At 44.9% G+C, this 25,152-nt stretch overlaps 1 protein-coding gene across 3 annotated transcripts in view; it reads right to left on the bottom strand.

Annotated features, from left to right (window-relative positions):
- SCFD1 (sec1 family domain containing 1) overlaps window positions 1-25,152 on the bottom strand; it is a 143,999-nt gene that overhangs the window by 71,939 nt on the left and 46,908 nt on the right. For all 3 annotated transcript variants that reach the window (XM_005299158.5, XM_065593255.1, XM_065593256.1), the window contains exons 14-15: window positions 24,009-24,090; window positions 3,438-3,534 (exon numbers count right to left, since the gene is read on the bottom strand). In XM_005299158.5, coding sequence (XP_005299215.1) covers window positions 3,438-3,534; window positions 24,009-24,090 — 179 coding nt within the window. The remainder of the gene's footprint in view (window positions 1-3,437; window positions 3,535-24,008; window positions 24,091-25,152) is intronic.

Genomic DNA, 25,152 nt, shown 5'->3' with positions numbered 1-25,152 from the left:
AATCTGGTCATTTTTTACAAATAGTGTTGCAATAGCATCATCCTTTCCTTCGCATCTCTTTGCAATGCTATCGATCTTTTTGCCAGTTACAGGTCATTTACAAGGTAGCTGCACAGGTTATCTAGAGCATTCTCTTTGACCTCCTTCACTTCTTGCTTGGCAGCTCACTTTGCTTCTTTATATTCACTTTCATTTACACTCGATGGATTTCTTTTTCTTTACGTGCCATTTTCTTGTTTTGGATTGTCACCTGCACTTCAGTCCACCATCATTCCTCTGTTTTCCCCATCTGTACTGTCCACGAGCTTCTTCCACTGCCACAAACCAGCTTTCCTCTTCAACAGATACCAAATTTATTTCCCAATATTTATCCTGTATTTCCCAATTTATTTACCCAATATTTAAGCTTGCATGAGCTTCTTTGCTGCTCTTTTCCCTTAACAAGCCCTACTTTAATCTTGTTTCTTTCACGAACAGAAATTGGTCTCATAAAATTGGTCTCATATTACCTCAGTCACCTTGTCTCTCCAATATCCTGGGATGGACATAGCTATAACAACACTGAATACTTTAATCCTGTTTCTTTTGAGCTTAGTTCCTTCCTTACCAGGTGCTGAACTGCAATCTTTGCCACAAGAGGCTTGTGCTGATTTCTCACAAGTTATCACTTTGCAGTCTATAACTCAACTCCCCTGAGATTTCCTCACTAATCTCTTATCAATCTGGCTTTTGTTTCCACCACTGATGTACATAACCAAATGACTCATCCCCTTTTGGAACCATATATTGATTATCATCCATTGGTTGGCAATATAGACATCTAGTAGCACTTCCCCTTCCTCATTCATAGTGCCTAAGTTGCATTTTCCTAAACATGTTTCATTTTTTTGGCTGTGCAGGACATGACTTTTTGCCTCACTTTGCTCTAACCACTAGTCTCCAACCCTTTATAGGACAGTTCAGATATCAGCTGCCAGGCTTGATGGAGGCAAACTTTTGGCATAGGAGTGAGATGTACTCCCACTGTTAGCAGTAGTGGCTGGCAGGCATACAGGCCAGACTCACCCCCACTTATCAGTATCTACTACTCCCCTTAGACAACTTGCCAAAAAGAAATAAAACTGCTTGCACTGTCAGAGTCACCTTGCATCAGACCCCTATAGTATATCGGTTGGCATCCCTGACATAGAGTGCAGTATAATAAGGCCTTTTCCCAGTTGAACTTAGGGCTTGACTATGCTACAAAGTTAAGTCGACATAAGGCAGCTTACGTTGACCTAACTATGGAGGTGTACACAGTGCAAAGCTCCTCCCACTGGTTTAACTCTCCTGCTACGCCGACATAATAAAACCACCTTGACGAGGCATAGAACTTAGGGTGACATAGTTAGAAAGACACGGCATCAGTGTAAACACTGCATTGCTTACGTTGCCCTAAGTAGCCTCCAGGAGGTATCCCACAATGCCCACCGTGACCGCTCTGGTCACTGTTTTGAACTCTGTTGCCCTCCAGCCAAGTACCCAGGCATGCACTCCTTCCCTCTTAAAGCCCCAGAAGTTTTGAAATTGCTCCGTTTGCTCACTGTGGAGAGCTCACATAGCAACCGCCTAGCCGAGCATGCCAGCTCCATGCAGCAAACGCGCTCCTGCCTGGAGTACATGGGAGATGCTGGATCTTTTGGGTCTGTGGGGAGATGAGGCTGTGGGTCTGTGGCTAGAAATCACAGTAGGGAGGCAGGGGGAGAGAATCACAAGGACTTCCCTACATCCCACCTACCATTCCATGTATCTTCCGGTGCCGCAGCAGTACCCAAGGCACTCCACCCCGCAGGAGATTAAATACAATAACAGCCGCATGTACAGTCAGCTGAGAGAGCTTTGTTGGTATACATGCTTGTGAATTCCCTGTTCCATCGCCTTTAAAGATACTCTCCCCTGCATGTATGATGTTTACCTCAGCATTATATAGATATGTTTGCATGGATGTGGAATAAAAATCTACTTACAGAAACTGAATTTATCTCTATTATTCATCATGACATGGTGACTGCTGCTAACATTCAAGACAACAGTAATAGGCATATGTGCATTGTTACAGTTGGGCACATATAGCAATCGTTACAAGGTTCATAGCATGGTGCAAACAAGCAATGCCAGGCTCAGCACACTACTGTAAAACATATTACTGAGACTCATTGTTAAAATACTCCTTCAAGGCCTCCCTCAGCTAAATAGCTCCTCCACTGAGCTCCTCTTATAGCCTTGTGTTCATAAGGCACAGTACAATACTGAAGAGCAATTGAGGATCCGTGCTTTCTGACAGAGATGGTTGGCTTGCAGGTTACCAGTTGAAAGGCATCTGGAAGGCACCCTAGTAGGATGCCCATGGAACGATGGGCTTAAGAAACCTGCATCATGTGATGCTGAACCTGCCCCTATGAGACATTGCAAGCCCTTCCCAAAACATTCTCCTAACTACTCTCTAACCAAGCTTATCTCTTAACCTCTCCATCCTTCACCCACTCCCAATATAGTGCCTTCTTTCATGCCCCAAATATGCTCTGAACAAACTCCAAATTGAAGTACTATAAGCACAGTTTTATTCACTTCAAAAACTGTTTAAACACCTATTTTGCAAAACATATTTTATATTGTATTGCTTTTTAGCAAGGTAAGCTCTTTTGAGATTTTGTAGCACACTTAGTTATTTCCAGTGTCATATATACTGAGAAGATAACGTAATCGTAAATATTAATTGTGCGTAAAATTCAATGTCTAAATAGTTACTTGATCCAATAAGCTTTGACCCGTGGTAACTGCTTTTATAAGACTATTTTACAGATTATATATTGCTAAATACATATGTTCACAGATATCAATAGTGATATATTCATGTTCAGTCATGAATAAATTGTTACCTATTTCCAGTCTTTACCCAGCTTAACTTTCTGTAAAGCTTTTGCACAGACCTCTACCGGTCAGCTACTGACTTATTTTTCTTGCATGGCTTTCTGCCTTTTCTCTTCATTTAGTACATAACAGATTAGAACTGTGTGAGAGAAAAAAAACAAAAACAAAAAAAACTATTCCACTATGCAGCTCCGTATTAAGAGAAATGACTGAAGCACAAGGTGGTTAAAATATGTATCTTAGTACTGTCACTTGACAAGCTCTTTTGGTTTTAGAGCCAGAAAAGGTTTTGTAGTAAAGGCAAAATTCCAGTCATGATTTTGGATTTATTTAGTCTAAAGAGTGAATTCCCTAGCTGTTTTAAAAACCTCTTCTCATTGCAAGTCTAGTGTACTGTATATGCACTCCACTAATCTGACTGATCATCAAGTGAGATGGAAAATTACAGAGTCAATGGGCCCCTACTTGATTCTCCATCAAAAACAGAGAAATTTGGTTTATACCAAGTTCAGATTTTCAGTACTTACCATCAGGGTCAGAAATCATGTCCAAGAGAGATTTATCGAGAGCGGACTTGCTCATTATTTTTTCCTCATACTCAAAATACACATCCAGTTTCCGTGCCTGTTTAAAAATAAATGTTAAAATTAAAATGATTACATTGTGAAAATATACCTCCCTATTTTAACACGTAGAGAGATTAGTTGATCACAGCTACTTTCAAATTATTCACTTTTCCTACTTAGTGAAGGGAAAAAAATTAAATCACTCAGCATGAGAATCACTCAGTTTTTCATTATGATCTAAACACAAAAATACTTCCGGGCCATCTTAGTGCAGAAAGTGAATCAATTCTCCCAATAATTTTGTTCAATATATCAGTATTGCTCCTTTGAATCAATATATTAGGGTGGAGCACAAAAAAAATCTTAAAACTAAACAAATGACCAAAATATAATGGTTTGGGCAAAGGCCAGACAGAAACTGTTTTGAGCTGGACAATAAGCAACACTGTATCATTATGTATGGTGCTTTATCACAATCGTCCAAGCAGACGTATCAAAATGTTGCAATATATTGTTGTGAAAGATTAGGTTAAATCTACAGCATATTTTAAATAAAAGTGTCAACAAAGCAATTAGCTAATGTGCTATCCAGATAAACATAGCAGGTCCCCAGACATAGGAAGACATGATTCCAGAGAAAATGTCTGCAGTCTTCCATCCAAATGATGAAGGCTAGCATTAAGATCACGTCATCTGACAATATAGCAGGAATTCATTAATATTAAGGCAGAAGACTTTGGAATAAGGTCATTTGGCTTAAGTTGGAAAAGATGTCTCTATTTCAACACCAAGTTTTTACATAATCATTAGGTCCAATTCTGGCGATCCTTTATTAGGGGAAACTAGGCATCCATCACTTGCACTGAGCAAGGCTGGTGTCCTCTGGATAAAATGGTACGTTATGAGATCATGTAATTAAAGACAGTATCATAATGCCTATGCACAAGAGGGCCAAGTTAAGGATGAATAGGCAACCATATTCATTTTCTATCTTTCAAGTGCTTGATTTTGTAACCTAAGTAATGTAATCAGGAATTCCAAATCCAGCAGTAGTGGCTGGGTATCTCTGACTACCTAAGTAGGGTTAGAGCTGATGCCTACTTGGATAGGAAACTATCTTGGCTACTACAAGTAGTAAGATGTAAGAAGTCAGAAGCAAGAAGTGTAGATGAGCCTTTTTTTTTTGCCAGAAGCTGGGAAGGGCAATAGGGGATGGATCAGTTGATGATTACCTGTTCTATTCATTCCCTCTGGGGCACCTGGCATTGGCCACTGTCAGAAGACAGGATACTGGGCTAGATGGACCTTTGGTCTGACCCAGTATGGCCATTCTTATGCTTTGAATGTAATTTTTGAATTATTTTAGGAAAGAAAAACGTAAAAAATTCTATTATGTGCAACTGAAACCCTCATGTGTCATCAAGGTTTACAACCTTTAGCTCTGCAACAGACTGCTACCACTTGAGTTACAAGACTAAATACATTGGCTGGCAACAGGAAAAAGATGTTATCCCAGAGAAGGGATGGACTGCTGAGTCCAGGTGCTGTTCTAGGGTGGCTGGTGTTGGGGGAGCCCAGCCAGGTAGATGCAGGATGTGTGTGCGCGCACACATGAGAGAAACTATCACTCTCCTCGCCCTTCTGCCTTGGGAGTTGGGGGAGCTCCTATCCCATAGATACCACATGGGACTGCAGAGCACTTATGGGGGAGGCTGGCCCAGTTTTTTCTTCATGTGGGTATAGGTCACTGGAATCATGTGCTGGCACCTTCCAGGCACTCCAAGTACAGTAACTGCTACTGCTGCTTTGATGGTGGCAGCATGAACCCAACCTTAGGAAGTCAGTGTTGACTTATTTTGGCATACTGCCAAAACTTTCATGAAGACTGCAAGTGAGAGAAAGGAAAAGGTGACTTCTTATAGTTTGTATCTTAGTGAAGCTGAACTAAACTTCATAGGACAAAAAGGTACTTCTCTAGTCTCAGGGCATTTCCCTTGCTGAATATCAAAGATTTGCTGCAAACAGGTATGAGAACTACCCAAAAGAAAAGGCTGCAAGAATCCTTTATAATGGAAAGTGTCAGGCAACCTAAATACAGGGATTGTTACCAGCTCCCTCTATAATATACAAGCACTAGCAATAATCCCCACTAGCTTCCACCAAGCCTTCATTTATTTGGGGAAAAACAACTATTTCCAGAACAGCAAGCCCAATTAAAGTTCCTGTGCAGGTGAGTTTCCACAGTTATTGGAAATATTGATTTCTGTAAAAATCAGTCTCTGACCATGGTTATGTCCAACTATAGCCACTTGTTCTCAAGGCTCTAAGCTGTGGCCCTCGAGGGCAACTGTTCTAAGAAAATGGGTATCTTCTGAGCCATGCTGTGTATTTTTAAAATGGAAGTGTTTGAATCAGACCCATCACTACAGAGAGGAGGTAGGCTGCACCATCTTCTGCCACTTTTCTCTGCAGCCCGAGGAGCAGTTCTGGTATGAAATGGGAGTTTTCTGAAGAGCAGCTGTGTCTTCCCTGATGAAGCTGCTCAGCAGCTCCCCTGCTGGCTGCCTACTCCATTGCAAGGCAGGGAGGAGAAAGCAGCTCTGGTTTCTCCTTTGTCTGCTTTCCTGTGGGCCGGTAGGAACCTGAGGAAGAGTAGGACAGGTGCTCAGCTTTGCCTCAGCCTATGGAAGCACCACCTAACAAAGGATGTCTCCCTTCCCTCCCACAGTCTCATACAGCAGCCCAGAAGAAGAGGAAAAAAAGAGAAGCTGAGAACCTAACAACCAGTTAAAGCTCCCAGACTCTCTGCCCTGGCCCAGATTAGGGGCTGCTCGAATTTGCACCAGATAGCAATGGTTTCCTAAGGAACTATATGACAACTAGGGCTAGCTAGAGTGCAGCATGCTCCACCCACTCTCCTCCTCTCTGCATCCAGAGCAAAAAGCACACAGAAGGAAAATTTCTGTAAATTCATGCACATAAATCCTGAGGCAAATTTTGCCCTCAGTTATATCCCTGCAAATCTGAGATAATTCCAGTGAAGTTATTGTCAATTACTCAGGATTAACTCTAGTGTAACAGAGCAGAATTTGACTGCTGGCTTTTAACCTCTTGATCCTTATTGCAGTTTCAACCTAATATCCTAAATGAAAAATGTGTTGAGTCAGAACACACAAATATAATTTAAGAAATCATAGAAATACAATTCTACATCATCCCATCATACTCCTTGATAGTCTCCCATGAAATCCTCCAATTTATGTGGAGACTTGAAACAAACAATTATCTTAAATATTTGCAGCTTTTCTAGTCTACCCTGTATGTTCACTTTGTCGCCTCATGTTTGACTACATTTACATTTCTTTCTGCGGCATCTAAATTCTACACAACTTTAAAAATGCAATTTTCCCCCACCAACAAAAGGTGTCTAGCAAGCAGAAGAATTGTCAATAAGATGTAAAACCTTTATCTAATTAAAAAAATGCTTTAGTGTTGAATTTGGCATCAAGAATAATGTTAATTGGCATCCCAACTGAGACTAATTTGTATCATTGTAGCATGTCAAAAAGGAACAGAATAATCCATTAAGAGCATTTGGTTGATGCTCAACTTTACTTTTTTTTATAAAATGATATTCATCGTTTGAAGAATCAGATGGCATATACAGGCACACTTATCAATCATAAAAATATGGTCACAGTTCTCAACTCATTTTAAACACACACTGAACACAAGTTCTTCTTTCAATCCATGAGTAGTTTTAAATTGTTTGGTAAGGTGACTGATCAAAACAGGTTACTACAACAAAGCAAACCCACTAGTCAGTGACTTAAATGTACCTTTTAGACTCCAAAAATGTATCAACAACAGCAATGGAAAGGGACATATACTCCCTTCAAAAGCTTCAGCCAAGGACTTTTTAAATGTGAATTTGATGCTAATGAAAGAAGCCAGATTGAAACCCTGGTGAAGGAAGTTCTTGATTGATGCACACAACAGGTCTATAGCCTGAGTAGCAGCAGTGCAAACTTCCCTACACTCTGTCAACTTCCGGCCAATACGTCCCAAGTGTGAACCTAGAAGGGGGTCAAAACTCTAGGGATGAGAGAGTAGTTAAATCTCCTTGCATACTCAACGGTTGGCCTGTCGAGACTGCCATTACAAGGGTGTCAAGTACTGTAGTGCTTTTTAGGATGCTGATGCTTGTTCACTTGGAACTGGAATGAAACCAAATTAAATTTTATAAGCTTCTGGATAACTATAGATGCTACTAACTACCCTGTGACATATGTTGTAGATATGCCATATCAATCGCTCAAGACATCCACTTCCATGAACTGACAGTTCTCAAAAGTGCTGATATAAAGCAGATAGTGCTTACTTCATTTAAACATAACAGCTGCTCTTTCATTTGGATGCACGCAGACACACTAGAGGGCATGACTAATCTTCTGGACTCTGATAACAGGCAGAGAGAAAGGAGAGATCCTAACGTGCAGTGGGACTGACAGTCAGGATGAGACAACAAATGACTGGTCAGGGCCCTCTGGTAAAAGACGGTTACTCACCATTGTAACTGTTGTTCTTCGAGATGTGTTGCTCATATCCATTCCAATCAGGTGTGCGCGCGCCGCGTGCACGATCGTCGGAGAATTTTCTACCCTAGCAACACCCGGCGGGTCGGCTGTGGAGCCCCCTAGAGTGGCGCCTTCATGGCGCTGGATATATACCCCAGCCGACCCGGCGCCCCCTCAGTTCCTTCTTGCCGGCTACTCCGACAGTGGGGAAGGGGGGCGGGTTTGGAATGGATATGAGCAACACATCTCGAAGAACAACAGTTACAACGGTGAGTAACCGTCTTTTCTTCTTCGAGTGCTTGCTCATATCCATTCCATTAGGTGACTCCCAAGCCTTACCTAGGTGGAGGGGTCGGAGTGAGACATTGCTGTGTGCAAAACTGCTGATCCGAATGCAGCATCGTCCCTGGACTGCTGTACCAGTGCGTAGTGAGCTGCAAATGTGTGGACTGATGACCAAACTGCGGCTCTACAAATGTCCTGGATCGGAACCTGAGCCAGGAAGGCAGTCGAGGAAGCTTGGGCCCTCATGGAGTGAGCAGTGAGGTGTGGTGTTGAGACACCTGCCAGGTCATAGCAAGTCCGGATGCAAGACGTGATCCAGGAGGATAGGCGTTGTGAGGAGACCGGTAAGCCTTTCATCCGGTCGGCCATTGCAACAAAGAGTTGCGTCGTCTTTCTAAAGTGCTTTGTGCGGTCGATATAGAAAGCCAGAGCCCTGCGAACGTCCAAAGAATGCAAACGCTGGTCTTGGTGAGTGGCATGTGGTTTCGGATGGAAGACTGGGAGAAAAATATCCTGATTCATGTGAAACGGAGAGACTACCTTAGGAAGAAAGGCAGGATGCGGACGAAGCTGCACCTTGTCCTTATGGAACACCGTGTAAGGGGGCTCGGATGTAAGCGCCCTGATTTCAGAAACGCGCCTTGCTGAGGTGATGGCTACGAGGAAGGCTGTCTTCCAGGAGAGGTAGAGAAGTGAACAGGTGGCCATTGGCTCGAATGGAGGCCCTGTGAGCTTGGAGAGAACCAGGTTGAGATCCCACGTCGGAACGGGTTGACGTTGTTGCGGGTACATCCGGTGTAAGCCCTTGAGGAATCTAACGACCATCGGGTTAGAGAATACCGAGGACGCGGGTTCCCCTGGGTGAAAGGCCGATATAGCGGCCAGGTGAACTCTAATTGAAGATATCGCCAGACCCTGCTGTTTTAGGGAGAGGAGATATTCCAATATGAGAGGAATAGGTGCCTGTAACGGGGACTTGGCTCGTTGTTCGCACCAGCAGGAGAACCACTTCCACTTGGCCAAGTACGTGGTCCGTGTTGAAGGCTTCCTACTGCTCAGCAGAATCTGTTGGACAGAGTGCGAGCATTGCCGCTCTGCCTGGGTGAACCATGGAGCAACCACGCCGTGAGGTGGAGTGATTGTAGGTCGGGGTGATGTAGTCGGCCGTGGTCCTGAGAGATGAGATCTGGATACAACGGAAGCGGGATCGGTGTCTGAACCGAGAGCTCTAACAGTGTGGTGTACCAGTGTTGTCTCGGCCACGCTGGAGCGACTAGAATTACTCGAGCCTGGTCTCTGCGTAGTTTGAGCAGCACCTTGTGGACCAGTGGAAATGGAGGGAAGGCGTAAAACAGGTGGTCTTTCCAGGGGAGGAGAAACGCATCCGATAGAGAGCCCGGAGCTCGCCCTTGTAGGGAGCAGAACACGTGGCACTTCCTGTTGGCTCGAGATGCAAACAGGTCTACCTGGGGAAACCCCCACCTCTGGAAAACGGAATAGATGATGTCCGGACGAATAGACCACTCGTGCGTCTGAAAGGACCTGCTGAGTCGGTCCGCTAAAGTGTTCTGGACTCCAGGGAGGAACGATGCCGTGAGATGGATTGAGTGGGCGATGCAGAAGTCCCATAGGCGAATGGCCTCTTGGCACAGAGTCGACGAACGTGCTCCTCCTTGCCTGTTGATGTAAAACATGGCCGTGGTGTTGTCGATGAGAACTAACACAGCGGCCACGTAGGAGATTGAGAAATGCCTGGCACGCCAAGCGCACCGCCATCAGTTCCCGAACATTGATGTGCAGGGATAGCTGGGGTGCAGTCCACAGGCCCTGGGTATGGTGTTCGTTGAGATGGGCACCCCAACCCAGAGATGAAGCGTCTGTGACCAGGTGCAGAGAGGGTTGTAGGGCGTGAAACGGCATCCCCTCGCAAACCACACTGTGATCTAGCCACCAGGTGAGGGAGGTCAGGACCGAGTTCGGGACCGTGATCACCATGTTCAGGCTGTCCCGATATGGGCGGTATACCGATGACACCCAGGTCTGGAGTGGGCGAAGCCGAAGTCTGGCATGCCTGGTTACGTATGTTGAAGAAGCCATGTGACCCAGCAGGGTAAGGCACGACCTCACCGTGGTAGTTGGGAAGGCCCTGAGCCCTTGAATGAGGCTTGTGATGGTATGAAAGCGATTGTCTGGTAGGATAGCTTGTGCACGTCCGGAGTCTAGGACTGCCCCAATAAATTCTATTCTCTGGGTAGGCTCTAGAGTGGATTTCTCCTCGTTGAGTAGGATGCCCAACTCGTTGAATGTGTGCACTATTATGTGGACGTGAGCTCGAACTTGCTCTCTGGTGCGACCGCGTACCAGCCAGTCGTCTAAATACGGGAACACCTATATCCCTTGCCGACGAAGGTATGCCGCCACGACGGCCATACATTTTGTGAACACCCTTGGGGCCGAGGATAGGCCAAAGGGAAGGACTGCAAATTGGTAATGCACCTTGTTTACCACAAAGCGTAGGAAGCGCCTGTGAGGCGGGTAGATTGCTATATGGAAGTATGCGTCCTTCATGTCGAGGGCGGCGAACCAGTCTCCAGGATCGAGGGAAGGGATAATGGCCCCCAAAGAGACCATGCGGAATTTCAACTTTACTACGAATTTGTTGAGTCCGCGTAAGTCTAAGATGGGTCGCAGACCCCCTTTGGACTTGGGGATCAGGAAGTAACGGGAATAAAATCCCTGCCCCTTAACTCTAATGGAACCTCCTCTATGGCCCCCATAGATAGGAGCGTAGAAACCTCCTGTATAAGAAGTTGCTCGTGAGAAGGGTCCCTGAAGAGGGACGGGGAGGGGGGATGGGGGGGGGGGGGGGAAGAAGAAAACTGGAGAGCGTATCCCCTCTCCACCGAGCGAAGGACCCAACGGTCCGAGGTTATAAGGGACCAAGCACGGTGGAAATGGGAGAGGCGATCCCGAAAGGAGGGGGCTGGATCCTGGGGGATGACTGGGGCACCGTCCTCGACCGCACCTTCAAAAGTTCTGCCTGAGGCCTGAAGGTGGCCTTGGTGGCCCCTGGTTCTGACCGGGTTGAGGGCCGGTCAACCTTCTCCTACCACCTCGCCCCCGCCTTCTGGCAGAGTCCTGTCTCTGACGAGGTGGGGGGGGGGTAGAATCGCTGAGGCTGGGGCCTAAATGGCCTGCGCTGGGGACCCGCAACATGCATCCCCAGGGAGCGCAGTCCTTCTCAAGTCCTTGAGGCTCTGCAGACGAGAGTCCGTCTTATCTGAAAACAATCCGTGTCCCTCAAAGGGTAAATCCTGCAGGGTTTGCTGCAGTTCCGGAGGCAAACCCGAAACCTGGAGCCAGGAGATTCTCCACATAGCGATACCTGAAGCCAGGGTTCTCGCAGCCGAGTCTGCTATGTCCAAGGAGGCCTGTAAGGAGGTCCGTGCCACCTTCTTACCCTCCTCCACTAAGGCCCCAAACTCTTCCCTGGAGTCTTGGGGGACCAATTCCTTGAACTTCCCCATAGAGTTCCAGGAATTAAAGTTATAGCGGCTCAGGAGCGCCTGCTGGTTAGCCGCTCTAAGTTGTAACCCCCCGGCTGAATAAACCTTACGTCCAAACAAATCGAGGCGCTTAGCTTCCTTCGATTTGGGCGCTGCGGCCTGTTTACCGTGGCGCTCCCTTGCATTCACTTATGACACCACCAGTGAATACGGCTGGGGATGAGTATACAAGTACTCATAGTCCTTTGAGGGGACAAAGTATTTTCTTTCCACCCCTCTGGCAGTGGGTGGAATAGAGGCAGGAGTTTGCCATATCGTATTGGCATTAGCCTGGATCGTACGGATCAGGGGCAACGCCACTCTGGATGGGGCATCCGCAGAGAGGATGTTTACAATGGGGTCCTGCACCTCCACTATCTCCTCTGCTTGTAGGTACATATTACGCGCCACCCAATGTAATAGGTCCTGGTGTGCCCGGAGATCTATCGGGGGTGGACCTATGCTCATTGTGCCCGCCACCACCTCATCTGGGGAAGATGAGGAAGATGCCTCAGGTGGCAAGGGATCCACGGGCGGGTCCTGGTCCAATGAGCTCTGGAGCGGAGCATCACCTGCCCCTGGGTCCGGGACCTCAGGTGGTGCGGGCACGGAAGCCTCCATGCCCCCTGGAGGAGGGCGAGAGATGGTGGACTCTGGGGCCCTTCGCTCCGAGTGCACCGAGCGAGAGGCTGATGGTGGTGGAGCCCCTTGTGCCTGGTGGTACGCCCACGGGGTCCAGAACGACCAGTGCGAAGGACCTTGAGCGGGATCCTCCGCTATCTCCTGCCAGTGGCCCATGTCCGGTTCATCGGACTGCCCCTGAGGGGGGTATGCCGATCTCGATGGCCATGGCGGAGCTCTGGGAGATACGGTGCCGTACGGTGCCGGTCTGGAGACGATCTGTCTCTATGCGGTGCCGGTGAGCGGTGCTGAGATCGGGATCGGTGCCGATGACCGCGTCGGTGCCGAGAGTCCGACCTGGACCTGGACGGCGATCTCGAGTAGGCCCGGTGCCGGGAGCGGCCCCTCGACGTCGAGCGTCGCTCGTATCGGTGCCGGGAACTACATCTCGATGTCGAACGGTACAGACGATCATAACGGTGCCGGGACGTAGAACGGTGCCGCGACGATGATCTTAGCCGCGAGTACGACTGGTGCGGAGGTGATATTCGGCGCCAGGACTGCGAGCGGCGTCGGGACCTGCTTCGGGACCTGGATTGGTGCCGTGGTTCCAGTCCTTGAGATGGTGGGCGCATCAAGGCAGGTTTCCCCCTGGATTGCACCGGACGAGGGGCCAACGGTGCCGGTGGTTGGGGCGGTGCCGGCTCCGTGAGAGCAATCAAGTCTCTCGCCGTCACAAAGGTCTCTGGGGTCGACGGGAGGCACAGTTCCACCACTGATCGCGGTGGTGATCCCGTCTGCACCGGACTCAACGGCCTCGGAGCCGGAGTCGACGGTGCCGGAGGCACCTGCTTTTGGTGCTCCGCCGGTGGACGCGGCTCTACCCCCGGCACCGGGGGGGGCCGGCGTCTTCAGGAAGGCAGTCTCCTGCGCCTTACGGGATTTCTTATGTCCCGGTGATAACGATCGGCGCCGAGGCACTTGCGGCGGGTGCGGTGCCGAAGGGGTCCGGTGCCGCGGAGGCTTGTCCGACGCCACTCGCGGTGCCGGGGCAGTCAGTGCCGCCGGGGCACTGCGCACCGAGGCACTTGGCGCTGGGGCTTGACGCGCCGATGGAGCGTCCGGGCTAAGTGCCGCCTCCATGAGGAGTTGTCGAAGCCGAAAGTCCCGCTCCTTTTTGGTTCTCGGTCTGAAGGCCTTACAGATCTTACACTTATCTGTTTGATGGGACTCTCCCAGGCACTTCAGACACGAGTCGTGCGGGTCACTTGTGGGCATAGGCTTAGCGCAGGATGCGCACTGCTTAAAGCCGGGAGCCTTGGGCATGAGCCCGGCTACGCGCCGGGGGAAAAAGGGGGAAAGAACAACCCCCTTAATCCCCTTTAACTATATAACAACTACAACTATAACTACAACTATCTACAAACGGAATAAGCTAGGGAGAGTGGAGAACAGCTATGCCGCGCTCCACAGTTCCAACGACTGTCAGGGGCGGTAAGAAGGAACTGAGGGGGCGCCGGGTCGGCTGGGGTATATATCCAGCGCCATGAAGGCGCCACTCTAGGGGGCTCCACAGCCGACCCGCCGGGTGTTGCTAGGGTAGAAAATTCTCCGACGATCGTGCACGCGGCGTGCGCACACCTGATTGGAATCGATATGAGCAAGCACTCGAAGAAGAACTTAAAATTATGGATTTTAGCTTTCTGATGTATTTAATTATTGTAATTTATATGCTATCATTGATAACAATTTTAAATTTCGTTTTCCTTTTGTCTTCCTGGGAGAGGCCTGGAACCTGGTTCCATGTTAGTATGGCAGAAGCCATGCTACTCGGATATCACTCTGAGTTGCCATTTACGCAGCGGTCTTAAATTATGACTCCAGGGAACAACCAAAGGTGTTTGAGTAGTGTTGCACCACCACTTGGTAAAACAAGACATTTTTCATTTTATGTTTATCGTCTTTGCATACAGCACTGTCTATATTTTTAGTGGAAACTTTCCCAGTGTATACTTAAGCTATTTTTTTTTAAGCAAGCTCTGGAATAAGAAGTTTCACTTTTGTTACTTACTCATTCTTTAGGGTATATTTTTATAATGGTATTTGTTTTTTCAATTCATTATTTTTCCAGATTCTTGTATAATCAACAAGAAAACAAAACACACCAGCAAGTCCTGACACAAATCACAGAGCAAGAGAATAGTTATATAGGAGAAGCACTGAAATAATGATACAAGTAAAAAAAGTGGTTTGTATATATTTTGCATGAATTCTGTATTGTTAAGGGGTTGCCATGCAGTTAAATATACTACATAGATGTATTTCTGATGCTTATAATTTTCCTTAACTAAGTTCTCACGAATTATTTATTGCCGGAGACACTTGTAGAAATTTTTCCAGTATGAATTACAATTCTTGCTACGAGAAATACTCAGTGATAAAGAAGGGCATAATACAGTACACTGTACATTGGATCAGAGACCAATAAAACCAGAACTGGTGCAAGGTTATGTTGAAAATAAGGCTTGGTCTACACTAAACCTCCAAATCGAACTAAGGTACGCAACTTCAGCTACGTGAATAACGTAGCTGAAGTTCGAAGTACCTTAGTTCGAACTTACCTCGGTCCACACGCGGCAGGCAGGCTCCCCCGTCGACTCCGCGGTACTCCTCTCGTCTAGCTGGAGTACCGCAGTCGACGGTGAGCACTTCCGGGTTCGACTTATCGCGTCCAGACAAGATGCGATAAGTCGAACCCAGAAGTTCGATTGCTCGCCGCCGAACTACCGGGTAAGTGTAGACCTACCCTAAGAAAGCCGTGGTGAGCAATCTGATTTCCAATAATGTTTATGTGGATAGTTCCAACAAAGTTATCAACATCTCCATTTCCACCATATCATTACCAATAAAGGTTAGAATCAGCTATACGCAATATTTAGAGTAGATTCAAAACAGTGTGTGTGACCCAAGAATGTGTGTGACCTTAATACCAGTTGGCTATGGGGTTACAGGAATATCCTGATACTGGTATGTACATTTTGGTTCACTAAAGAATGTCATGTGAGGTCTTAATTGAAAGCCAGAGTCATATTGGTCATTAACATCATTGTGAAATAGATGTACATATACTATGTATGAGGTATTTATATACAATGAACATAAGCTCTTAAGGGTATGTCTACACTAGAAAGGTAAGTTGATCTATATTAGGTTGACTTACAGCCACTGCATGGCCACACTTCCCTCCCCAGGTCAGTGTCAAGAGATGAGAGCCTGGTGTCTCAGCTCTGCTGGCAGCTCCCTGCTGGGAGCCTGGCTGCCCCATAGGCTCCCGGGCTGCCCCCGCCCTCTGCTCCCTGTTACCTGCTGGGAGTGTGGGGAAGCTGTCTAGGGGGTCTTGCCTCCCTGTTCCCTGCTGGGAGCAGGGGGGAAGTCACCCGGGGCTTCTCGCCCCCCCCCAGGTGTAGGGTCCAGCTGCCCTGACTGCTCCCCCTCACTCTCTCATGGCTCCCGGTAGGGAGTGGGGGCTGCCCGGGCTTCTTGCCCCAGCTTCCAGCCAGGAACAGGATCCAGCCACCTAGGTCTCCTAGGGAGCGGGTAGTATAGACAAGTCCCAACATAATTAGGTCGACATAAGCTGCCTTATGTTGACCTGTGTAGTGTAGACTAGCCCTAAGATTCTGTATCAAGGTATGAGCCACCAGCAGAGGTGAAGAAATCCGTTTTCTTCAAGACTACAGATATTTATTCACCTGTCAGATATAAATTAAGCATCGTAAGCTAACACAGTGGATGCCAATTTACATGCGAAGTTATCCAAGAGATGTGAAGTCAACAGGAAAGTAGAGCACAGGAAAAAATAAGCTACAGGTGTCTATCTTCAGTAATGGAGAATTCACATGACCCTTGGTAAATTGTTCTAATGGTTAACTACTCTCACTATTAAAAATGTATGTCTTATTTCCAGTGTGAATTTGTTTTCTAGCTTCAACTTCCAGCCACGGCTAGGCTGGAAAGCTCATTATTAATATTTGTTCCCATGTAGGTATTTATATTTAATTTACCTCTAGCATTAATCAATTTCCCATAAGGACAGTTTCTTCCTCTTCCTTTAGTTTAAATAAAAATTTTCAAGATTAAATATCTCCTATTCGAGTGGGTTTTTTCTGTTCATAAGATGTTTTATTGTAAGAGACTTCGAAAGAAATAAGATAGTCCTTGGCCACACCCATTAAGGTTTTCCACTGACTGCCCTGCAAAGTTTGGTGTAATTTGTGTTCAAAATATTAATGATCTTTATAACTTTCTACCAGTAACTTGTGTTCAAATCTTAGATTTACTGATACTTGAATATTTACCGGAGTGTGGTCAGATCAAATTAGAGGACCTAATTTAATTTATGGGATTGAGGAAGAATTTGAGACTTCTCTTTTGAGTAGAGATAATGGTAATGGAGTGTAAAATAGGAAGTGCACTCTTTGGTGCTTGAGTAAATTTCTCCAAAGCATCCAAAGAGAAATTAACCCCCTCTAAAAGGAGGATCATGAAGAGAGCAACTGAAATCTGTTTAGGGAAAGTTTTCCAGTAGGGTTAAACCCCTACCTCTAGAAGTGCGGGGGAAAATTGGACAAGATGCCTATATAAGCATTAGTCATTTCAGGATTCTGGAGTCCAGCCAATGTTTACAAGTAAACCATTTAAACCATTCAGAAACATGCACAGAGCCAGTTGGGAGTGAGTTGTAGGGCATATTAATTGAAGAAAGCAATTTTTTAAATTTTTCATTAATTCCTTCCTCATATCAGAGAGCATTTGTGGTGAAAGTTGTTGGATGGGATTGTTCACATGGTTTTTGTACATGAAGAAAACTTTAGATTTTATAAATTTCATTCATTATAAGAGAAATTTTTCTTCATAGATTTACATGTGAACAAGCAGGTTACAATAAGGCATAGCAGGCTTCATAGCTTAGTAGTTTACTGTCAGCTTCCCACAGATGCTTCCATTTTGTAGCAAGAGAAATCCTGAAACAGGAGAGTTCTTTTCTCTCTTTGGAGGTGGGTTCCCCCCCCCCGAAAGCAGAGGCACTTCAATAGGATTGGCTTGGGTCTGTCTCCCAGTGAGGACTCTCTCAGCCCTTATCCATTATCAGAGCAGAGAAGAAGCTAAGGTTTCTTTAGTATAACAAAATATCTTGCATCTCTTATTTACCTGTATGTATATCCAACAATATGCACACTGGAACAGTGGTAAAAATTCTCAAGATCGTCAATTCTGTTTTGCAGTAACTTTTTTCTCTTGATTCTCTCTCATGCAATAAAGTATTGATGCACTTTAGAAGCAGCTTCTGGTTGTCAATTCAGATATGGGCTTTGTACTGAAATTATATCTGCACACTTAACGTTACTGTGCTTTTTTATGTATTTTAAAATCTTGGACATTTTAACAAATCATCTTTAAGAGTAGGCTGCCATGAGCTGGAACTACCTCTCTCAGACTGATATTGGGGGAAACTTTTGGTGCTCACGCAACTTATCCCACACACTGCATTCCCAAACACCTGCAAAATTCTCTCGAGCGTGGAAACTGGAGCAGGAGCCATTTGATTTTGCCAGTGGGGCCACTCAGTTCATTAAAAGGCTTGGAGAAAGGGCACACTGGGGGAGAGAAGGAGAAAATTTTCAACGAGAAAAGAAAACTAACGGGAAACAAATTTCCCTGGGGAAAGAATTCCTTGCTAAAGACTAACAGAAAGCAATACGAAATAGCAGCTCCCTTCATGAAGTCAAAGATGCTGAAGAGGGGGTGGTCAGTTGTGCAAACATGCCAGCAGAAGGAATTTTTCTTGATGGAGGAGTGAGACAGACAGAAAATTCTGCCTCCGTTCTCCTGAATCATACAGAAAGATCCATGAGTAATGATATATGTTAAGTGCAGTGGATTAATCCCAAGAAAAGCTGTGATTTTAAGGAAGTAAATCAGTTGGCATTGGTCAATATCTTCTATATAGAAATAGCTAGTTATGATTACTAATAATTTTAAGGGGTTTTAGTGATTGTACTTTTTCAGCTGGTGAGGTAAAACATTTTTTTAACTTGTCTTAGTGAAATAGCTTTATTGTGTAGAGTGGAGTAAGAAAGGAGTAAGAATAGTTTTACAGGCTAAGGGCCACATTCTATAATCAATCCATAGACAAACTCCCCCATTGAAGTTAACATGTGGAAAGTGATACCAAGATATAACCTCACATTAACATTAGTAAAGCATTATGGGTGGGTACATTTTGTTTTCAAGTGGCAATTTAATATGTTCTAGTACAGTGGTTCTCAAACTAGGGCTGCCGCTTGTTCAGGGAAATCCCCTGGCGGGCCGGGCCGGTTTGTTTACCTGCCACGTCCACAGGTTCGACCGATCGCAGTTCCCAGTGGCCGCGGTTTGCCGCTCCAGGCCAATGGGAGCTGCAGGAAGCGGCACGGGCCGAAAAACGTACTAAGCGGCGCAGGCCGCGGGACGTACTGGCTGTCGCTTCCCGCAGCCCCCATTGGACATGGCAGGTAAACAAACCGGCCCGGCCCGCCAGGGGCTTCCCGGGAACAAGCGGCGGCCCTAGTTTGAGAACCACTGTTCTAGTATTCAGAATAAAAATACATTAATATTGTCAAACATAGGTATAAAATAAAGCTTTACATAAAATTCCCAGAATACTAAGAGTAAATCCATAATTTTATTCTTAACACTATTAACTTCGGGCTACATTTCTTAAGTCACCAGCCTCCTAAAAGCAAAAACAATCAATGTAAAACAAGTCTTCATTTGTTCAAAGCTTCAGCGATAAATATTTGCTAGTCTACTTTGTGAAGAACTGGTGCATTCTTTCCAACTTTATACTAAACAGATATGCCAGAAAACTGCCAGGACCCCAGAGCAGGTGATTAATTTCTGGTTTCCTCTTGGAGTGTTATAGAAAATGATCCCAGGCAATGGGGAAAGCAGCTGTAACTGGACATCAAAATCATGAACACTAAATATAAAAATTAAACTCCTGAAGTATAATAGCAAACAAAATGTGAGCTACACATTTCTGACAGTACAATAGTTACTCAGGAATTTTCACATTGATTTTAATGAGATAAAAACATTTAAATAAATATTTATAGTAGAAGATTGAAGCTGAAACAAACTAATGTACAAAATGGACAAATGTATCTATTATTAAAATGTAAATATTCTTCTAGCTCATTTAAAAAGTGAATTTGTACAACAAATTGAGTAGAGCACAGATGTATGCGCTGAATTGCCTCACTAACCTGGCTACAGGGTACATTCACTAGAGAAACAATTCTCTACTTCCTGCCTTGTTCTGAAATCTTTGGTACCTTCCTGGTTTATTATTTCATTTTTTATAATTTATACAGAGCCCATCACCAAGGTATCTAGGTGCACTGAGAATTGTATTGAAGACAAAACATTTCCCAGGGGGCTAATATCCTACCACTCCCACCTTTATGTACCATAACTTTAAAAGGACAGAGACTAGAAAGGCATTGTCCATAGAAAAGTGATTGGGAAAAAGACAACTCACAGTTATAGAAATGTCATATATCACCAGACTTAGATTTAGGTGAATTCCAGAGACCAACCTCTATCACCTGCATCTTATTTTGATTGGGTTTAGGATAGTCAAACTTAACCCAAGCCTTTCTCTCTGCCAATTATTTGGAGAGCAAGGAAATGGCTCCTTCTGGATCTAACAAAAAGGACACACAGAAAGAAGTGTCATCAGCAGATTGATGATATTGTATGTCTTTTGTTTCATGATTTTCTCCAGCAGCTGTGCATCCACAATAAGGCAGAAAAAAGACTGAGCTTCTTGAAACCCCATATCTGAGAAGCATCTAAAAGGAAAATAAGTCATCCATCATCATTTACTGGGAACTTTCCAACAGGAGAAGAGAGAGGGACCACCCTAAGGTAATTCCTGCCACTCCTGATCAGTCACACAAGTGAGTCAACAGCACCTAATGGAGAATTAGCAAGAACATGTGACTTCTGTCCAATGCCATGAGGGGTGAGTCAACAGAGACTAATGTTATTTCCATTCTACATCCCTGTCTGAAAGCTGGTTGATGTCCAAAGAAGCAGATGTAAAATGCTGCTAGAGCTGGCTTGCCACCACCTTCTCAATTATCTTTCCAAGAAAAGGGAGGCTACTGACAAGACTATCATCATATAAAAAGTTGACACTGCCAACTGTCATTTTCTATGGAACTACCATACTGCCTTTCAGTTACTGAGTATGAAAGCTGGCATGCCAGACTCCATGCCAACTATTGCAAGAAAACATACTACAGGTCACCTGATAGCTGAACCAAATTCAAAGAAACATTAAAATTCAAAACCAAAATCAACCTAGTGACAACTGCAACTCATTCATAGACATGATGTTTAATATAACTTGAATATCATCTTGCACTGAAGAGCTCAAAACACTCGACAAATGTTGGTGGAATTAAGCCTCAAAACATCCTACCCCTTGTGAGGCAGCTAAGTAGTCTGGGGTAAAATTTTCTGAAGTGCCTAAGAAACTGCTGCACCCCCATGGAACCTTACTGACTTCAATCGGACTCCATGCAGGCACAAGGGTCTGCCCAGTAAGTTGTCATTAGGGTGACCAGATGTCCCGATTTTATAGGGACAGTCCCGATTTTTGGATCTTTTTCTTATATAGGCTTCTATTACCCCCGACCCCGTCTCAATTTTTCCACATTTGCTGTCTGATCACCCTAGATGTCGTAAGATCAGGAACCAAGTGATTCAGCCAGCAAGTCTATGGCAGAAACAGGAATAAAACCAATTTCCTGATGCCCTGGTCTATACCTTAACCACAAAAGACCATCTTTCCTTACCACCTCCCTATGGGTCAATTTACCATACAGTCATGAACTTCTTTCATATCAGCACTTTCAGATGACTAATACAAGTCCATGATATACAATTTATGGAGAAAAATATTTAAACCATTAACTAATGACCTAATCTTAGCTTAAAGCATAGCAAATATATGTTTTAAAATATCATTTTAACGGGCTTCTGTGACAGGTTGGATCACAGAAACCCCCTTGGGACTGCCAACTGATGTGCTGAGACTACTTCTGAGCCAGTTTTCCCTGTCAATTTGGGATTTCAGAACCCTGCCTTGTTTGAGACAGAGACCCGGACACTGTCCGTGGCAGAGACAGTATACCTAAAATTCTTCTTTGGGCTCCCCTCTGGGGCAGACACTCCTGTGTCCCCCAAAAAGGAAGGAGACCCGGATCCAGCTGTGGGCTCACAGCTACCAGCTATGACAGACCATTCACTGGCCAGCAAAATTCTCTCTTCCCGCCCCGTTTCATTTAGGTTGGGCTTGCTCCCAGCTACAGTGTCCTTGGGGTCTGTTCCCACCACAGCTGTCACTAGGACCCCAACTTTCAGCTCCAGGATACATGTCTCTGTGCAGCTCTTCCACTCCATTACAGCTAATTCGTGCTTCTGGGTCTTAATTTGCTTTGTCTTTTAAGTTCAGGGTTTGCTGGTGGGCAGCCTTTTCTTTTTCCAGGGCACATCAATTTCCATTTGTCTTCCCTTGAGACTGTCACTCAATGAGCTGGGATACCACAGAGAATCCCATCCTGCCAGAACAGGCACCCATCCACTCCTGTCTTGCTAAGTTAGACACTTCAGTCAGCTTCAGCACAAACACAGAGGTTGGGCCACATCCGTCTGCAGTTCACTGAAACGGAGATGCACTCAACTCAGGGGCTTCTTAGTTAACAGAGACTTTCCCAGCGCCCAGTGTTCAGCCTTTCTGGGCAATTGCAACTTGTGTAGTTCTAGCTTCTTCTGATCTTCACTCTTACTTATTTTGCTTCCTTTTCTGTCCCTATTTCCCTTACCCAAAATAAGCAAACAGAAAATAACAAACCAGTAACCACTTTATCTGTTCTCCAGCCACCACACTTAAAACTCACTTAAAATCACTACCAGTATTTCAAAGCAATCAGCTGTGCACCGATCCTGCTCGACTACGCCACTGTGACAGGTTGGATCACAGAAACCCCCCTGGGGACTGCCAACTGATGTGCTGGGACTACGTCTAAGCCCGTTTTCCCTGCCAGCTTGGGACTCCAGAACCTCGCCTGTTTGAGCCAGACACGCTAGCCTGCTACAAACCCAGACCCAGGTCTGAACCATGTCCCCCAAAAGCTGCAGGCTTAACTGAAAACAGCTTAAGAAGTTTTCCTGTCTCCAACTCTCAGATGCCCAACTCCCAATGGGGTTCAAACCCCAAATAAATCTGTTTTTACCCTGTATAAAGCTTATACAGGGTAAACTCATAAATTGTTCGCCCTCTATAACACTGATAGAGAGATATGCACAGCTGTTTGCCCTCCCCGCCCCCCCCCCAGGTATTAATGCATACTCTGGGTTAATTAATAAGTAAAAAGTGATTTTATTAAATAAAAAAAGTAGGATTTAAGTGGTTCCAAGTAATAACAGACAGAACAATGTGAATTACCAAGCAAAATAAAATAAAACACGCAAGTCTAAAACCTAATACAGTAAGAAAGCTGAATACAAATAAAATCTCACCCTCAGAGATGTTTCAATAAGCTTTTATCACAGACTGGACCTCTTCCTAATCTGGGCACAATCCTTTCCCCTAGTACAGCCCTTGTTCCAGCTCAGGTGGAAGCCAGGGGATTTCTCATGATTGCAGCCTCCTTTGTTCTGTTCCACCCCCTTATATATCTTTTGCATAAGGCAGGAATCCTTTGTCCCTCTCTGGCTTCCCACCCCTCCTTCTAAATGGAAAAGCACCAGGTTAAAGATGGATTTCAGTTCAGGTGACATGATCACATGCCACTGTAAGACTTCAAGCCCTCATTCATCCCAGCCTGACTTACAGGAAGGCCTGCAAGCAAACAGAGCCATCCACAGTCAATTGTTCTGGTTGATTGGAGCCAGCAAGAGTGATACACATTTATACAAATAGGATGACCACACTCAGTAGATTATAAGCTTTGTAATGGTACCTTACAAGGGACCTTTTGCATGAAGTATATTCCAGTTACATTGTATTCACACTTATTAGCATATTTTCATAAAATCACATAAAATCAACATCACAGCTTCGTCCCACATTAAAATTTTAACACTAAAACGTAGCCATCACACATAGATGAACTAAATCTGTGAGCAATTTTGACCCAAGGTTGCCAGAACACATTTATTTCACCCTGTTGTGCATACACACTGAAATTAAAGTTCCTCCCACTGTTGCATCTTGCAAGACCAAATGATGGAAAGAGCTACACATCATATGACAAGGTATTATTTTTGAAAAGACATGCCATTCTGATCTATATCTCCAGTTTTAAGTAATGTCAACCGTATTGTGGTTTGACAGAGATAAGCTGACTTATAAAGGAGTTCTATATTTTTGTAACACACAGTGGGGATACCTTTATATGCTCCAGAACAGCAGTTGCAACATTTGTATGAAGATCGATGAGCCTTTTCTTTTCAAGTAGTTCTGGAAGAGAGCTGAAAAAATTGAATATAAAGTAAAACGTTGAGTTGCACATTCTAGTGGAGTTGTGCATTCACTATAATAAATGCATAAATTATGAGAAGCAAAAGTGAAGATTACAAACTGAAAAACAAAGGAGTCAAGAAATACAAGAGTTAAGGTTCTCATAGAAACAGTATATTCAATGTGGGTAATTTAAATAGCTGTAGTTTAGTGATAGAAAACAACTAATGTATGCACAGTATGGACAAAGTAATACAGCTAAATGTAAATGTATACATCTAGGAACAAAGAATGCAGGCCATACTAACAAGATGGGGGGACACTAGTTCGAGAAGCAGTTATTCTGAAAAAGATATTTGGGGGCAGGATAATCAGCTGAACATGAGATTCCAGTGTGATGCTATGGCCAAAAGGGCTAAAATGATCCTCAGATGCATAACTAGGGATATCTCAAGTAGGTTTAGAGAGATAATATTACCTCTGTATTTGGCACTGGTGCAACCACTGCTAGAGTACTGTGTCTAGTTCTGGGGTATGCAATTCAAGAAGGATTGATCAGACACACTGTACTTGTGACTCTCAGCCCTGTTGGAGGTGCTTGTCACTGTGGCATCTGAATAATCATCTATTAATGTTTATCCTTGATCACAGGGATAGCTAGTAGACGTCAGGACCCAATTATCAATAGGATGTGGGAAGTGTGTGTAGCCTAGCCACAGGCATAAATTTAGATGCCTCCTGCAAGAGCCCCTTCTTAAGCTGAGAGCCCGTGAGAAAGCACAGCAATTGAGTGAGCTGCCAACATAAGGAAAGTTTGGCTGCAAAGAGAGAAGGCCAAGGGATGATAATTAGAAAGGCACCAAGTTCCCAAGAAAAGTAACTGACAGAACAAACAGAAAAAACCCAATACACCTAACAAACATACCCTAAATGTAGGCTACATAAAAAAAAGCCACAAGAGTAAAACAAAACAACCAAACCAAAAAAAACCAACACCATAGGTAGAAGATTAGCAGCAGAGTGGGGGCTACCCAATTTATCGCACTGAGTGCAACACGTATTGCCTGCCTTGG

The sequence above is a fragment of the Chrysemys picta genome, chromosome 4 (assembly GCF_011386835.1).
Source record: "Chrysemys picta bellii isolate R12L10 chromosome 4, ASM1138683v2, whole genome shotgun sequence".
Taxonomy (NCBI): Eukaryota; Metazoa; Chordata; order Testudines; family Emydidae; genus Chrysemys; species Chrysemys picta.
Note: the sequence above shows the minus strand (reverse complement) of the source record. Positions and strands in the feature narration are given on the sequence as shown.